Genomic DNA, 18351 nt, shown 5'->3' with positions numbered 1-18351 from the left:
AAAGAAGTTACATGCCAGCACACCAACCACGGTTGAAAGCTCTTCATTTTCAACATCTTTCACCATGTTTGAGTTCTGTTATTGCGTGCACATTGCATGAAGTTAAAACAAAGCCACTGAGTGCTGGATCCGCATGTGCACAAAAACGCGGTCACTGGTCACGAACTTAACATTGCAATGCGGACAGCACCTCTTTGTTCTGATTGTCTAGGATGCAATTATTGCTCTTTTGCCTTGCACATTTGTGGCACTCCATGCCTTCTGAAATCCAAGGGTCATCCGAATTAATCGAGTTGCAGGAAAATGGGACCGAATTAAAGAGAGTTCGATGCCACTAAAAGGGCCCTACAATACGTTTTTTGTCTGCATTCTGCAGCGCTGAAGTGAATGTAGTGCTGAATACCGAGATGAATGCAAAAAGAATTGTTGAAACTGGTGCACAGTAACAGAAGTTATTAGTCTTCAAACTTGTAAGTAGGTGCGTGACCTTTTGGTTCGATCTCTGAAATGCACCTATTTTGTAGTTTTCCACCACGCGGAGAGATTATATTTCACCCCCCATTTGTTTTGGGTAAGTACAGTGCAAACTGCACTAACAGTAAATTTCTGCAGTGACTACAATGCAAAATTGATTGTAACGAGCAAATCACGGTGGCACTTCAATTTCATCACTCGCAGGTTGAACTATATCAAGCAACACAATGAGCATAAGGATAGTGATGCCAAAGCCATAAAAAAAAAACTTTCTGATCACTTGCGTGACGAATAGAGGCAAGTTTACAATGAAAGAGCTAGATAAAAAATGATGACATTTCTAACCCTGCCATTGCCATAACGAACAAGTGTCCCCATAAAGGCCAGGTTGCGCTTGGAGGCAATACCATTGCCTGCTTTTTCCAGTGGTGAAGTCACCTTGGCCGCTGGTTCAGTTTCCCCTGTGAAACTGCTTTCATCAATCATTAGGTCGACAGCCTGCGCAGAATTGTAACAAATTTGTCAACTTAAAGGAGCACTGACACAAAAATATTACACAGTTTTTTTTTTTTTTGATGCAATAGGTAGCTTATCACCCACTGCGCTCAGTCGCAGTTTTTGTTTCAAAGAACTCTGAGCTGGGCAGGAGCACTTCTGGTTACAAGGCAAATACAGCTGGTCGTGTCACCATGAAAAACTGTGATGTGGGCATCGCACACGAGAGCGTGCACCGCACCGACAGCCAGTACAGCCAGCAGAGGCAAAGCCGAAGGAAGAAATCGCACGTAGTGCAAGCACTACCTGCAATTGCACAAGGCATGTGCCAAGCAGACAGCCAACGTCGCGAGGGGCTTCGCATCTCGCTCAGTCATGCGGCATGCACTTTAAAATTTATTTTAAATATGTTCTAGGCTATATTTACCCTTAATATTTCACAGATGTTGTTTGCGTCTTTAGGTAAGTCTATAATACTCATCTTACCTTCAAATCTTTTGCCAACAGATTTAGTTGCGCGTCTGCAGCAGCCGTAAGAATGCAGCGTCCCATTGCGAATGGCAGCAGGCTGCGTCCCCACGGCTGCTGCAGACGCACAACTAAACATGTCTAGTGCTCTTTAAGGTTCAATCATAATTCTTGAAACAAACCGCCACAAGTAGGTTGCTAGGCATGGCACTCACACACACGTTGCACTCAATACAAAGTTTCCAGTAACAGCAGGGTCCTTCGATACATTTTACTGGTCATGAAACTCCAACGTGCCTTATGGGGAGGGCTTCATATACCGCCTGCACTTTCCGTGCCATGGCACTGGCATAACTAGAAGGGGGACGAGGAAGCCATGATTGATTGATTGATATGTGGGGCTTTACATCCCAAAACCAACATATGATTATAAGAGACACTGCAGCGGAGGGCTCCGGAAACTTAGACTACCTGGGGTTCTTTAACGAGCATCCAAATCTGAGCACACGGGCCTAAGGCATTTTCGCCTCCATCGAAAATGCAACCGCCGGAATGACGAAGCCAGCTGCTGCTGGCCAAAGGTCTTCCAAACCAAGTTCATCAAAGGTCTTCTAAACCAAGACTTCATACGTGATGGAGCGTGCTGTTAGATCCCTCGTCGTCCTCTCGACCACTCTACCTCCTGGAGCTACGTTCAGGTAGCCGCTTGGGCGAGGTCTCCGGAAATATATCGCACCAAGATGAGGTCGGTGCTGCAGCCGTTCCCACTCCGCCACCGCGTGTCGAGCCTTCTCACGTCATTAACAGCCTCCAGCGTGAGCCCCATCCCTTCGCTGGTATGCGGGAGGAAGATGTGGAGGAATGGCTGGACAATTTCGAACGTGTCAGCGCTGCTAACCGGTGGGATAACACCTACAAACTCGCTCACATCTCATTCTACCTCACGAGTGTGACGAAGACGTGCTTCTTCAACCACTTCCCCAACTGGCCAACCTTCAAAGATCAGCTTCGCCATGTCTTTGGCACACCGGCTGTTTGTTCGGCTCTCGCAAAGAAAGCTCTCGCGAATCGGAAACAGCACATCGGGGAGTCGTATACATCCTACATCGAGGATGTTCTTTCACTTTGCCGCCGGGTTGACACACCAATGACAGAGTCAGATAAGGTACACCAGCTTCTTAAGGAAATTGCACCCATCGCATTCAATGCCCTTGTAATCCAGAATCCGGCTACCGTTGTGACAACCTGTCAGCACCTCGAAGAACTTGAATCTAAGTGCCTGCAACCAGACAGTGACGCGGCCCGTATTACGGCGGATCGAAACCTACAAGACACGATAAGGGTGATTAAACGTGAAGAATTAAGATCAATGGGATTCACACTACCCTCATTGTGTCCCATTCAGTCTTCTTCAACGTCATTGCGGTATGTCATCAGGGAGGAGCTCACGTCTATGACCCACATGGCCCACCTGCAACCCACTGTCACTCTTACTCTCCCATCGTTCTCGCATGCCGCCGCCGCGCCATCAAGCAACGTCAGCTCGACGTCGCCGCCACAAACGTACGCGTCGGTTGCTGCCGCACCTCCCACAAGCTTTCCCACCAGCTTTCCACCACCACCGCCTGAGCCGTCATCTGTCCCTCTCACTGCTCTCTCTCCCGGTGCGTTTCACGCAAGCTACTACTCTCCTTATCGATCGACTCGCCCAACGTGCTATTACTGCGGCTATCGTGGTCACATTTCACCCTTTTGCCGCAAGCACCAGCAAGACGAGCGTCGAGGGTACGACATACGCAAACGGGACTATTCCGCAGGAGCCTTGTACCAGGGTCGCCGTTATTCGTCACCGCCGCGTCGGTATCCATCTCCGCCAGCATCGGGTGAACTGCGCAGTAGTCATCGATCAACCCGACGCCGTTCACTGTCGCCCTACCATTGCTCCTCTTCTCCTTTTCAGCCTGCTTCCCTCGATTCTGATCGACGTCTGAAAAACTAAGCGATGCAGTTTTTGGAGGACAAACTGCATTCCAACACAGGACTACAACTCTTCCAGCGCGCCCATACAATATGATTTCACTCACAGTTGAGAGAGTGGACGTTGATGCTTTGGTGGACACTGGGGCTGCGTTTTCTGTCATTTGTGTTGATTTGTGTGCCCGTCTTCGAAAAGTCATGACGTCTTATGATGGACCAACACTGGTTACAGCCCAGGGAACAATTATTCGCCCTTCTGCTCTCTGTACTGCCCATGTGCTAATCAACAAAATTCTTCATCATATAGAATTTGCTGTGCTCTCCCTATCCCCGTGCTCCCGCGAACTCATTTTAGGCTGGAACTTTCTTTCCTATGCTTCCGCGGCTATTTGTTGTGCACAACGTGTCGTCCATCTTACTGACACAGACCATTTGCTCAATGACGAAACCTACAGGCCACTTCGACTCATTGCTGCTCTAGACATTGAGTTACCACCATACGAACATCAATCAGTCACAGTTTTGTCGAACGACGTCGACTCTGGTGACATTTTGGTCACTCCGTCACCCTGTTGCCTTAATAAAGGCATAGCTCTCGCATCAGGTGTGGCTCACTTCAACAATGAATCAACTGTCCTCGCTGCTACGAACACCACACCAGATAAAATTTTACTACCGTGGGGCACTACTGTCGCCTGCGTTGCCGATCTGGAGCCTGTGTGCGTCGTGCCTCTTACTCTGTTTCCTCTAAAGGCTATTCTGCAGATCATGCTGCTTCCTCGGCCTTTACAGCAGCCATCAACAAAGACTTGACAGACTCACAGAAGCAGCAGCTGCTTGATTTGTTGGAAAAGCATGCAAACTCTTTTGACGTTCATTCATCCACCCTGGGCCAGACAACCGCTACAGCACATTGTATTCAGACCGACAGAATATCCATTGTGCACAGCCGTCCGTTCGTACCGTGTCTCTCTAGCCGAACGAAAAATCATTGAGGAACACAAAGACGATATGCTGCAACGGGAGATAACCCGACCCTCAACTAGTCCTTGGTCTCGTTCTGGTGCGTAAAAAACACGGTTCCGTACGATTTTGCGTCGATTACCGAGCACTCAACAAGATCACTAGGAAGGACGTATACCCCATGCCACGCATTGACGACGCCCTCAATTCCTTACAAGGTGCTGAATTCTTTTCCAGCCTCGACTTGCGTTCCGGCTATTGGCAAATCCCCATGCACGAAGATGATAAAGAAAAACTTCGTTTGGAACCCCGGACGGCCTATACGAATTCAATGTTATGCCGTTCGGTCTATGCAATGCGCCCGCAACTTTTGAGCGCATGATTGACACCGTGCTGTGTGGCCTGAAATGGAAGACTTGCCTATGTTACCTCGATGACATTGTTGTCTTTTCATCGACGTTTCCTAAACATCTGCAACGCTTGGACGAGGTCCTGACTTGTCTTGCGGGTGCTGGTCTTCAAATTAACACCAAGAAGTGCCATTTCGCCAGCAGATCTATCAAGGTCCTCGGTCATGTTGTGAGCAAGGACGGAATTCGTCCAGACCCTGATAAAACTGCTGCGGTGCTTCACTTCCCTCGCCCTGACAAACCGAAAGATTTGCGAAGTTTCTTTGGTCTCGCCTCTTACTTTCAGCGATTCATACAAAACTTTGCCTCCATAGACACACCACTCCATAAGCTACTTGCTTCCGGTACGCCCTTTCAGTAGTCTCAGGAATGTGAATCGGCTTTCGACAGGTTGAAGAGTGCCCTCACGACCGACCCTGTACTTTCTCATTTTCACGATGATGCATCGACCTTCCTGCACACAGACGCTAGCGGCCGCGGTTTAGGAGCCGTGCTCCTGCAACGCGACAACTCTTCGCGAGAGCGAACCATTGCATACGCCAACCGCGTCCTCTCCGCAGCCGAGAGGAACTACACGATCACCGAGCAGGAGTGCCTCACGATTGTTTGATCAGTGCAGAAATTTAGTGCAGGCATTTATAACATGCTCACTCCTTGTACCTCTTCGATAATGTATAAATTATGGTGCCAAAATACACAAGATGCATTACCTACAATACTGTTTTAATTATAATCTAGTTATGCAATAATAGAATTCTCCCACATTACTCACACTGAATAGTCTGATGTCAGCAGGCACACGATCTCCTACATTAAGAATAACAATATCACCAGGCACGAGATTCTTTGCAAGAAATGTTTCAGCTTGGCCCCCTCTTAGGCTGCAGAAAAAGAAAGAATATATATTGCATTATTCACTTTAAACAAACCACTGATATGAGTGGATCAAACTACAGCAAACACCTCAGTTTTCACAGCAAAACAATCTTTTGGAGAAATTATCAATTACAAATTTCCCAATGCAAATATTTACGTCTAGCTATAGCAGTATTCCCATGTTTTTGAATGAAAACTGATATATGTACTATCTGCATTAAATGAAACCTGAACAGCAGCAAGCCTTCACGATGGCATAGTGCATAGCCGTCCACTACCACCATGGACAGGCACACAAATACATATGCCGAGAGATGCCGAACAGGATGTGCGCTCCTATCAATGATGATAACTGGACAACGTGCACTATACCATCGCGAAGACTTGCCACTGGTCAAGTTTCATTTAACGCTGATAGTAAATATGTATGCTTATGCTTTAAATATCCCAAAAATGAATTTATAGAATTAACTTATCTTACTTTTCACAGTGAAGGGGCATAGAGAAACACAGCAAATGTACACCCTATCGTAGAGGTCATCTATAGCAGCCTCAGAGCCTGCCATAAATGACCTGTACATATTTATTGGAATCTTATATTATGGACTAAGTGGTGCCCACTCAGCACATCATCAATGTGCTAGTGCTGAACTGTGGGTGTCTGTACCTTGATTTCAACAAAATGTAATGCAGATAATGAAATGCATGGTGAGGAGTAATCAAGAAAAGTGAAAGGTGCTTAAAACTAATTTATACCAGAGTAATAGCATAAACTCACGGAAATAAGAGCACAGGGGTACTCATACACATTGCATCACATATAAATATGTTAACAGGCACCACACTGCCAATGCACTCTTGTACAAATTTTTATGCGTCACATGAGCTTACCACAATACTCAAGTGCTGCTGCGCAGAACACAAGCAGATTCTTTAAAATTAAATTTAAAAAAAACACACCTTGTTTGTACAGCTTCGGCTTGCATGATTGATCGAAACAATCGTGTTGTCATGATTAAAGGTTGTTGTTTTAAAATCTGTGGTGACCTTTGATGATTATTTGCCCACATTAGAGTCAGTACATGAAGCTTTCGCACTTTCACAAGCTGCCAGCCTCCAGATTGCAAGAAGTGGTCTACAAGCACAGGCTGAGTCGAACAGACACAATGGACAGTAAGCTGCACTTGTCGAGCAATGACAACTGTGCAAGCTCATCAGCATCTCCTTAATTCATAATACCATCTGTTCAGCATTCAGGGACTAGCCCTGGGATACTTTTTTTTTTTTTTTTTGAACAACAAAGCACTCTACTGTTTGCTCTCATGCCATTTAACATATCACTACCAGTGGAACCCCAATTATACGACTTTCAGAGGAGCACGTAAAACCATTGTATAATCCAGGCATCGTATAAACAGAAAACTAAAATTATAGGCAGTGATACTGAGCCTTGCCCAAAAAACGGGTAAGACAGCCTAAATAAACGCACGGCATGACCTTGTGCCTCTGCAGGAAGGTAAATTAAAGAATTCTTGCCAGTGGCAGCTAATGGAAACATTGCTTAGTTGGAGGACGTGAGAGCATTATTCTAAACTTCAAACAAAAAAAAAAAAACAATTACAACCCGCATCTTTCTAACAATCAAAGTCCAAACATTGCCTGCGTGTGAAAATGAAACTGATACCGCATTGCCAACAGCCTCCCGTTGAAAAAGTTAGACACAGTGTCATCGCTACTACATAATGTCGTAAAATTCCATTGTGCGCAATTGAGTTGTACACATTGAAATTTGTTGGCTTGTCAAGTGCAACTAATGATGTCCAGCTGTTATTATAAACACTGACGTCAAGTGAAAGTAATTTGGCACAGTGAAAACAGCTGAGTCACGCCATCATGCATGCACAAGTCTGGGACAGCGAGTGAGACAAACACAGGAGATCAGCTGTATGTCGACCAGGAAAAGTTTCCACAGACCTAAAACGTGAGAATATCAGCTTTTTGGCCGGCTGGCGCTACTCTGTGTGGATAGAGATTGACTAGGTAACAACCCTGGACACGTACGCACATGATCGAGGCGTATGTAAAAGTGCATGAACTTCCAAAAGAATAAATTTTCCATTCTAAGAAGCCATCCTGACTCTACTTTTCTAATCGTCAACCCAGGGAAATGCAAGTTCACATTTGGCACTCGTGAAAGTTTGCACCATGCTAGATTCGAAAAAAGGCAGTTTTTTCTTTTGAACGGAATCTGAAAGTCGTTGTATGTGGGGTCGATGTTAAAACTGCAGTACATTATTTCTATAGAAATTTTGCAGGAACCTAACCGATTCATCATAAAATGGGAGGCGTCGCGAAACCAGGAGACGTATAATTGAAGTTCCACTGCACGTACATTTGTGGGAAAATTAATGGCAGATTTAAAGTGCCTGTCTTTTATTTCTTCAAAAGAACACAACATCAACATGCAAGAGTGGCTTACATATGTAATAAACTATTCCCACACACATTAAAGACAATGCTTTAATGAACCAAATGAATGACTGCAACAAGGCAGTGAAAACAATCACAGTAGCGCTCGTGTTATTGTATATATATATATATATATATATATATATATATATATATATATATATATATATATATATATATATATATATATATATATATATAAGGGAAAGAAGTGTATACCTAAGGGCTCGATTGATTTGTGGGGTTTAACGTCCCAAAACCACCATATGATTATGAGAGACGCCGTAGTGGAGGGCTCCGGAAATTTTGACCACCTGGGGTTCTTTAACGTGCACCCAAATCTGAGCACACGGGCCTACGACATTTCCGCCTCCATCGGAAATGCAGCCGCCGCAGCCGGGATTTGAACCCGCGACCTGCGGGTCAGCAGCCGAGTACCTTAGCCACTAGACCACCGCGGCGGGGCAAATATACCTAAGGGCTCGTTTTCCGTGTTTTAACACAATAATAATAAGATCTAACAGACAGTAATGCCAAGGAATGTACAGGGGAAGTTATTAGAACCAATGGAATATAAATAAGAAGAAAGAAGAAAGAAAAGTGGATGAAAAAATTACCCAGCCGTGAGCACAGCTGCTCACGGCTGGTAAAGATCAAATTACAACTCCTTTTTAGGGGAAAAAAAAGGTAACTATGGTGCGACTTCAATGTGGTGGAACTATATAAAATGTGAAAGTACTTTCAATATATCCAACACTCAAAATGAGCTTAAATGCTAATATTGATGTCACAAAGTCCAATCAAGTTATATGACAACCAAAAGTGTGTCCAATGCAATATTAAATAAAGGTTCTCCTCGTATTGCTTGTTCATTAATTAAAATGCACATCTTGTTGTACTATATCATAAACTAACAAAAGCAGATTTTAAAAGTAACAATTGGGCTCAAAACAACTAACTCAAAACAGATAGACTGTGCACTGCTAGAAAGACTTACATAATATTTTGAGAAAGGGCCCTCCCTACGGTAAAAGATAATTTGACAAGATTTGGAGGGCAGCGGGCCTTGCTCGATCATGGGTCAAAATTTAAAATGACGACAGAAAGGCCACCAAAAATAAAGAATGCACAACCGTGCTTCTACTGAAATGCAATATTAAATACACATGCATTCACTGTTTTCATTTGTCCTCGTTGGGCAAATAAAAATAGTGAATAAAAAGTCATAATGGTAGTAGGGAAGAAGAGACATGTTTGTAATCTCCCAAAGAAGGGAGGGGAGTGCTTGCTCAGGAAGTGGCACTTGCTCAAGATTTCATGGTACTCACCAATGGCAGGCTGGAGGTACTAATTTGTTCAGCTCTTCAAGTGATTTTTCTGAACGATATTCCTGCATTAAAATAAAACAAGATACATACAAACAGCATGAGGAAATGAACCAAGAAAAAGCACTCCACTTATAAAAGGAGACATTTATACGCAAAGATCATGAAGAGGATGCGCGCGCCTGTCAACGGTGACAAGTAGAAGGCACGCACTATACTATCGCGAAGGCTTGCCGCTGTTCGGGTTTCATTTAATGCCGATAGTACACTGTCCTACAGCAAAAAAAAAAAAGTCTATAACAGGAGCAAATTTCTTTGTGGTAAGCCAGAAAGCATCAGGACCTGTGTCAAGTGGCTCCTGGTACACCCACCATGCAGTGCATTCTGTAAAATCTTGTCTGCTGCACCCACCTATGCATGGCGTTACTTCAGTGCAAGTTATTTGCATGCTGGTATGTTCGATTTAGCTTCGAAGTACACTTTACCTAGATTATCTTCAATAATGAAATGCACGGTTCTAAGTGCCACAAACCTCCAAGTTTCTCATTTTACTTCTACAAGACTAGGCAATACAGGAAAAATTTCTTATGCAATCAAATCTATCTTATACGCTTAAACTGATATGTTTTTTGTCATCAACATTTAAATCTTCATATGTCATTGTACTAGACACCCCATTATCCATGTTCTCACAATGTTCTCACAACTGATTGTTCTCACAATTTAATTTTCCCAACATCAGTACACAACAGAACGTACACTCACATGACGATAGTTATAGCGCGAGAACAAAACGACGACACAGAGACAAGAAAGTCCTTCTTGTCTCTGTGTCGTTGTTTTGTTCTCGCGCTATAACTATCGTCATGCCATACCAACTAGCCCAAGCTGCCACACTTCTAAGGTACACTCACACTCAACTGAATTATGAAAACATTAAAAGACCCCCGACAACAAGTCTAGAAACTCGAGATGCTAGTGTAGTTTGATAGTCCTGCACGCTCAGCCACTCTTGACCGATCATTAGTGGCGAGCGTTCCCTGCAAGATATTTTAATTTCAGGGCTAAGCGACATTTTCTGTGGTTTGATGTAGACAGGGCCCCCCCCCCGTGACGTTGCAGAGGTCAAGCAAGTATTGTTGTTGTCGGAGAACATTTGCGAGGCGTGCACAGTACATTGACTGGCACCCCGCAAAGACTATTGTTCATTACCCCTTTTGCTCTGTTGTTAGCTGCTTTCAAGGTGGTTTTGGCTGCTCATGCCAGGAGTGCTTTTATTTTTTATGAGGGGGACATGCTCGATTGAGTGATTGATATGAGGGGTTTAACGTCCCAAAGCCACCATATGATTATGAAAGACGTCGTAGTGGAGGGTTTTGGAAATTTTGACCACCTGGTGTTCTTTAACATGTGTCCAAATCTGAGCACATGGGCTTACAGCATTTTCGCCTCCATCGAAAATGCAGCCCCCGCAGCCAAGATTCCATCCCGCAACCTGCGGGTCAGCAGCCGAGTACCCTAGCCACAGACCACCCAATGGGGCGGGGGACATGCTCAAAGCACCCATATCGTTTCATTCTTCATCGCCTGCTAGTCTCCCTTTATTTGAAAACAGCTTTCAGCGTCACCGAAGCTTAAGCGCACATAGTCTCAGCCTCTGCCCCGCTGTGGGGCAGTAGTTTCTTAGGGTATTCAGGTGGGCATTTCCAAATGACGTGAAATCGTTCTGGATTAACAGTGCTAGCATTAAATATAGAATGCGTTAAAGCATTTACGATTCGATTTTGGCATACCAGATGCAAAGCTACAAATTACTGTAAAAAAAAGTCGCAAACAAAGCTTTCTCTTTCAGGGTCCTTTAAAGCCTGCCTAAATACTTTCTTCTTTTGCTTTCTCCGGTATGCCTAGGGTCAGCATGATTTTATCTTGAACAAATAATGTGGAGCCTAAACAAGCTTAGGAGACCACATAATTACTGGTGCAAGATTGTGACATCTAGTTGTCACATTTGGAAGCTGTTCCATTTCGTAATTTCCACTTTGTAATGAAATGTGAACATTTCATTGGTCCATGACTGTACATTCATGATGAGGATAGCAGGAGAAAAAAAGCTGTGGATCTGAATATACGGTAGTATGCAGTCAACATGCAATATGCAGCCAAACTGCCAAGCCATTCAAGTATAATTCTGCCAAGCCATTCAAGTATAATTCATCAGAAGGGGGTCATACAAATTCTATATATTCTGCAAAAACTTATCACAAACTTTTTAATATTATCTTTTCAGTATTATCAGATAATACATTCATTCAAATAAGAACAAGGAAATGCAGTGTAGGTTACTTTTAGGACTGGCTCAGGTTGACAAGGTTTAATATGAAAAGAAATGCAAGGAGTTGAGTGAAAATGCCAATCGAAAAACAATTTTTTTCCCCAAAATTACATATTCTGTTTTCAACTACTTTCACAAGTTTAGTTTTTCTACTTCCAAAAAAAAAAAAAAATTAAGGTTGTAGTTAAGCTCAAAGTAGGCTAAAATCACCTTCAAAAAGCACAAGATCACTATAAAAAACAAAAAAAGCTCGTTGCCTAGAGTTCCCTGAAAATTGTCCCCTGGCTGCTTGCCATTGAGTTTTGCATGAGGAGTTCCCCAAAGCCACAAGCTCAAAATAACTATGACTCCAAAAGCACTCATAAAGGAGGAAATAATTTTCCACAAAGGTGAGCTTTCATGATCATTTCCACAAAGATGATCATTTCCACAAAGATGAGCTTTCATTTCTATACTTAAAACCCGTTTTTCTCTAGAATCAATTCCAGGCAATTTCTTGAGCTTGGACGTCATGTTTTTGGTACTTCTGATGCCCAGAACAAGATGAAATTTTTCCCACATATTTCTTAACATGAGACATGTGCAATTATCCCGTTTAAAGCGTAATTATATTTATAACATTATTATGGACTTAATGTAAGCAATCAGTATAGACTGAGCATTTAACACTTCTCACATTAAAACTGTTTTCTTTCATTTAAATGTATTATACACACTTTCTTGATAGCTATTTGTATTCTACAGTTTATGTAGAGTAAATATGAGCCATTAGTGACTATTATAGAACTTTAGAGGGCAGAAACAGTCAGTCCAAAAGGAGCTACTATATCTCACACATCGTTATAGTACAAAATGAAAACTATGCAACTTACTATAAAACTGATTACATACTTGAAATCAGCATAAAAGCTTACGTAAACAGCGAAAATTTCATGAATTTAAGATATAAATTTAAGATTATTTTTCCAATAGCATCTTCTTTTAAGTGACATCACAGTGTATTGAGGACAACATCAGGATAAATAAGCTTGGGGGACAAGCATCTTCATATTCTGTATTTACAAACCTGAATGCTAACACTCTTTTTCAGAGAATTAGAAAAGTGACACCATGTAAGCGTTTAATTTTTGTTACACCATTAAAATAACACCATGTAAGCTTTTCATTTCTGTTAAATCATTAAAAACAAGTAATATTTGACATGAGGGCTAGTAGGCCAAGCTTTTTATAACAGACAAAAGTGCGATGTAGGTCACTTTTACTTTACAAAAAGATGAAACATTTGACTGGATTGAATTGATGAATCTTAAGCTAGCGTAGGTGGGAAAGTAGCATCACTGTTATAAACCACATAACGATAGGCATCAATGCTATCAATTAAGCCAATAGGCTGTTAGTATGATCCATTAGCAATAGATAATGGTCAAGAAATCAATACAAGCCTGATGTGAGTCAATTACCACCAAGACTATAACTCTCCTCATGAGAATACGCTCTATTATTCAAATCACCTACCGTAAGTTAGAGAATTTTGGGTTACTGCCATTACACAGACAAATGCCAAATAATTTTTTATATGAAGCTAACAATATGTGCACAAGGTAAGGGCTATTTGGTCCCCAAAAGTTACATATTTGCTAGTGAAAGTTTCTAACAGCAGAGTGTTACGACAGGCCTTTGCAGGCACCGGAGATCTGGGATGAAGATGTCGAGGCAGGAGGAGGTCGAGCTTTACAAAGAGGGTTTATTCACATTGTGTAAATGGCGAGCTCTCTACAGGACACTCTCTCGAACGTGGGGCCCCTCTACATCGCTCTCCCAAATGAGCCAGGTATAAAGGGTACATTCTCCCCAGATCCCTAGATCGGGGAATGAGTGCAGACGGCACAGCCTAATCACGTGTTACAATGTTACACACAACCTGCAAGGATGGCAAGCATACAGGGCCCACGTAAACGTTTAATATTGAGGCGTGGTCACTGTACTCCAATGCGGCACGAACGAGGCTTTTCCTCGTCGTGTGTCGCAAGCTCACGACATCATACATTAAAAGGGCCGCCACAGTAGCTCAAAACAAAGTGCTCGCTTAAGTAGCGGGGCGATTTGTAGCTGCCGCAGCTGTCCTCCCTTCCAAGGAAGATGCCGCATTTGTCGTCATCTCGTCAAACGGCTTACAGCATCGTGGTGGTACGATGCCTCACCCTCTAGCTAGGAGGCACAATACATGGCGGATATAGGCCGCCAGCCGATCAGCGACTTGATTGAGGATCAAAAGAACCCCGCTCCCTTGTCAGCCGAGGCACCAGTGGCAACAGCTCGTCTGCTGGCGGGAAACTCAACCGGAGGGTGACCAGCTGCTGGTCACCCTCAGGTCACTGCCCATGACCAGCCAAGGACTCTTTCCTGCTCGTCCCTCGTGGCTCTCTTCTTGAGAATACGCATACATACACACAACCACAGGCACGGGAGAGCGCCTTGCCAGCACTGAGACACATCGAGTCCGAAATATCATCTAAAAACAACCTTGAATATCATAAACACAAAGCAGCAATCGTAACGTTTCTCTGAGCTTTTCAAAATAATCGTCCTATTAAACTGCTTTCAAGAAAATTGACTGTCGAATGATGCACTCTCCATGGCATACCAGTGTGCCAGCGTTAGTAATCTGCTATAACCTACCATTCCTCATACTCATAAAATAAAGTTTTGTGCTTCATGCTATCTTTTGGTCCCTAAAATTTTGTGCCGCCAAAGCTAGTCATCAGTTTCCTTTGAGCAGAGGAAAAGATAGCTGTCATGCTGCACCTGCATAAGGAACATCTCCATTAAACGTCCGCAAACATTTGCTATAGTGCTACTGTGTGGACGAACTACTAGTTCTGCCTTGCGGTTACCATCTTCATAAAAGCTACACATTAATTCTTGAACAAACTTTCCTTACTGACGTCCACACCGGACACATGCGAACAAAACAAAAAATAACAACAAAAAAACTTCCACGTGAACCCTGAAAAAAAATCTCGCAAGGAATATCCTTGCGTCTCCACACTCACTCAAAATCCGTTTCTAACACCACTCTTACTCGACATACGCTCCTAGGTGTGTTGTTATGCAACTGTATAGCGCTTACCTTTAAAACCAAAACATACACTGCTTAATAAACAAACAAAACCTAGCACTTGTTACCTAAATGCTAGCTTTTAGCCAAAGTACTTACAAAAGACTTTCCAAAAGCAATACGAATTTAAACAGTAAAAAAAAACTTAAAAACACAAAAACAAATCCACTAGCAACCATCGTAAAAAGCTTACGGCTGTCTACTCCTTTTTCAAGCGAACGTATGGTGGTCGTGCCCTGTGGGTTTTCCTTGGCGAACGTGAAATGGAACAATGGCAAAACCCATTCGCTTCGCCACCAACCCCCGACAAGCTCCTTGCTGGCGATCTGCGTTCTTCCTCTAGCTCAGTTACTTCTAACGAGCCAGCGAACTTGCACTCCCGCGCCCCATCAAAAATGCTGTGGATAGAACAACGAAAGGCTGACTGTCTCCTTTCTTCCGTTTGCTTTTTCACCCAACACGCTTTTATTTTTGTTTTCGTCGGGCGGCTCGGACGCATGCAAACCAACTTCGGCGCAGATGACCTCCATCTACTTATTAAGCCCCTTCCTTCTGTTTGCATGATCGCCCAACGCACTTTTCCTTTTTTTTTTTTTTTTGTCTGGCGGCTCGGACCCATGCAAAGAAACTCTGAAACCGACAACAAGTGCCTAATTTTGTAAACTGCCCTCGAACTTTAACTTTCTTCAAGCGGGTTGTGCTCTTTGTCGTACTCTTTGCTTTACAACGCCGCTTCCGTCTACGCCTTTTCTTGGGGGTTGTTTCTGAACCTTCCACTTACCTCTCTTGCTCGCCAGCACTCTGACTGGTTTTGTTTGCTGTCTTAATCAGTCTAAATTATTTGCGTGCAAATCATCTTCTCCTTCACTTTCCAGACTGGCAGACAGCTCAATCAACGCATCTAGTAACAGTGCAACTGTTTTATTTCAAACAACTTAGCTCGCATTCTTGGGAGCTGCCCATAACTGTATTGCACTCAATAATCTCTACTAGCGCTTTATCTCCTGTATTCACCCTGGTGTTCCTGCCTAGCAGGTCGAAATCCTCTCGGACATCGTATGCAGGATCCACTGTGGCGACACTCTCACGTGAACCCAACCCACACGCCTTGGAGCTGTCCACAAGTACACTACCCTGAACTACTTCCTCACACTATGCTAGCCTAACGCTGGTGTTTTTGCAGGCAGGTCGAAATCTTCTTGGACTCCGTGGGCAAGATCCAACCTATATAGGCACACCCTCGCTTTATGTCAGTGCCAGGTGGTCTATAACTGTCTTAGCTGTTTCACTAGAATTCCCCTGGCACAGCACCGCACTGCATTTACTCTGGCTTTCGTCGGCCTCTCCTATAAGCGCAGCCTCTTGGGCAGCTGTCAACCTTGGTTTCTTCTTGAACCTGCTGCTGCCTTCACATGTGCTAGCTTTTTCTACGGCTCCGATTTGCACCGCACTCCTCGTTTCTCACACACTTCTTGTGCGCTTCGCCTAAAAATTTACCACTCTGCTGCTTCATATCTAACCTGCGATCTAGTCGTTCAATCTCCTCGTTTACCTCTTGCATCATCTTCTTGTGTTTTTTTTTTCTATGTGCCCTCTGTACTTCCTCTTCCTGTTTTCTCTTATTCTTCTCTCTCTTCCTCTCTTTCGTGCATCCCCTTCCTGTGTTCTTAATGTCTTATTCTCTGTTTCTCTATCAATTCCTGTTCCAATAAATACGTATTCCCAAAGTACTCAATATCGGCCTTGTTACTTTTTCTTTCTAGAATTACTTCACAGAGTTTTGATACAGGCGTATCATCGTCAAATTCTAGGTAGAGATTCCAACACAAGTTAGCAGGTTATCTCTCGTCAATCTCGTCGGGTCCATGGCAACTACTTTGCTTTGGCTCAGCTGTGATAAAACAGAAACCCACCAGTTTCAAATCTGGGTCTAAAGAAATTGAAGCCTGGCAAATCCCATATAGGAGACCAAAAGCTTAAATACATAAGCAGCCTTACGGGGCCAACCTCTCTATCTACCCTTTTCTCTGTTTTTTTTCTTCACTCTTCTATTTCTGCTACATCCCAAATTATCCTGCAGCGTACCATTTAAACTTCCGCAAAACTCACTTCGCCCCATCGTCCAAGGAAGGGCGCTTTTGTGTTGGGAAGACGACATCCGGCGACTAACGACTGAACAACGGCGCCACCGCGTCTTCCCTACACCTGTACCGAAAGGGGCACGCATGTGTTTGAGGAAAAAGAAATGACTTCTTCAGGGGACGGGAGCACGCGTACGCCGCGAAAAAGTTTTGACTTCACACTTGTCGTTCAAGAAGCTTTGTTTCGGAAACCTTCATTGATTTACGTATGCAAATGGTAGGCTTTTTTGAGAAATTCTTACCAAGCACGCATGTGTTTGAGGTCTACCACGGCACACCTGCGTGCTAAACGTGGTGAGATGTTCTTCAAAGCTTTTCGTTTTATTTTGTTATTATGTTCCTACTGAATTACTTAAGCTTCCCTGCTTAACATACTTGCTCAAATAAACATCGAGTGCTGCTCCGTGCTGAGATGACAACCACAAAAGCTTGGCACTTGTTGGTTATATCTATCTTCTAACAGATTTAGGCTAAAAGACTCGATATATCTCAAGCAGAAAGACAGGCACTCACCCGATTACCTGCGGCCGTAATACGCTGCCTCGATTCCACCGAATTCCAGGGCAAGGGCTTCCGGCTGACCTCCGATCCATGTCACTCTCTGTCGCTGAGTCTCATCCCACTGCTGCCATCCAGTTTGTTGCAACCGGCCTTTGCAGACACAGGAGATCCGGGATGAAGAGCTCAAGGCAGAAGGAGGTTAAACTTTATGGAGAGGGTTTATTTACATTATGTACATGGCGAGCTCTCTACAAGACACTGTCTCGAACGTGGCGCCCCTCTACATCGCTCTCTCGAATGTGGTGCTTCTTCGAATGAGCCGGGTGGCTCCATATAAAGAGTACATTCTCCCCAGATCCCTATATTGGGGAGCGTGTGCAGACGGCACTGTCCAATCATGTGTTAGGGCTGGTGCACACCAGCGAATAGCCGCGGTGACGCGATCATTTGCCACTGGTCGTTAACAGTCGCAAACGGTCGCAAAGCGACTGCTTTGGCTAGTTGCTTCCTGACCGATTTTTCAGTCACGCGACTGCAGTCGCAAACCTGCTGGAACCAATCAGCGATGCTAAATATATATATTTTTTTTTTTTACTGCGCTGGCCTCCAGCCACCAGATACAAACAAGTGCGTTCCTATGGGTCCTACAGTGCGTTCCTACAGAATACTCGGCTTGGAGATCGAGCAAAGTGTCGAATTGACGTGGCAGCATTCGCAAGAAGCTAAACACCGTCAAAGTAAAGAGAAAATAAATTACGCCCTATCTTTCCCCCATATTCAGAATCGTTTTTTGTCTTGAACT

General features: G+C 43.8%; 1 protein-coding gene across 5 annotated transcripts in view; it reads right to left on the bottom strand.

The window, feature by feature from the left end:
* Positions 1-18351, bottom strand: part of SPoCk (secretory pathway calcium atpase) — a 147395-nt gene that overhangs the window by 115375 nt on the left and 13669 nt on the right. For all 5 annotated transcript variants that reach the window (XR_012889277.1, XR_005110564.2, XM_037428731.2 and 2 more), the window contains exons 5-7: positions 9461-9522; positions 5560-5668; positions 820-972 (exon numbers count right to left, since the gene is read on the bottom strand). Coding sequence is in view for 3 of the 5 variants with exons in the window: in XM_037428731.2 (XP_037284628.1) it covers positions 820-972; positions 5560-5668; positions 9461-9522 (324 nt within the window). In the remaining 2 variants the exon portion in view is untranslated. The remainder of the gene's footprint in view (positions 1-819; positions 973-5559; positions 5669-9460; positions 9523-18351) is intronic.

This window comes from Rhipicephalus microplus, unplaced genomic scaffold (assembly GCF_043290135.1).
Source record: "Rhipicephalus microplus isolate Deutch F79 unplaced genomic scaffold, USDA_Rmic scaffold_48, whole genome shotgun sequence".
Classification (NCBI taxonomy): domain Eukaryota; kingdom Metazoa; phylum Arthropoda; class Arachnida; order Ixodida; family Ixodidae; genus Rhipicephalus; species Rhipicephalus microplus.
This window is presented reverse-complemented; position numbering and strand designations above follow the sequence as displayed.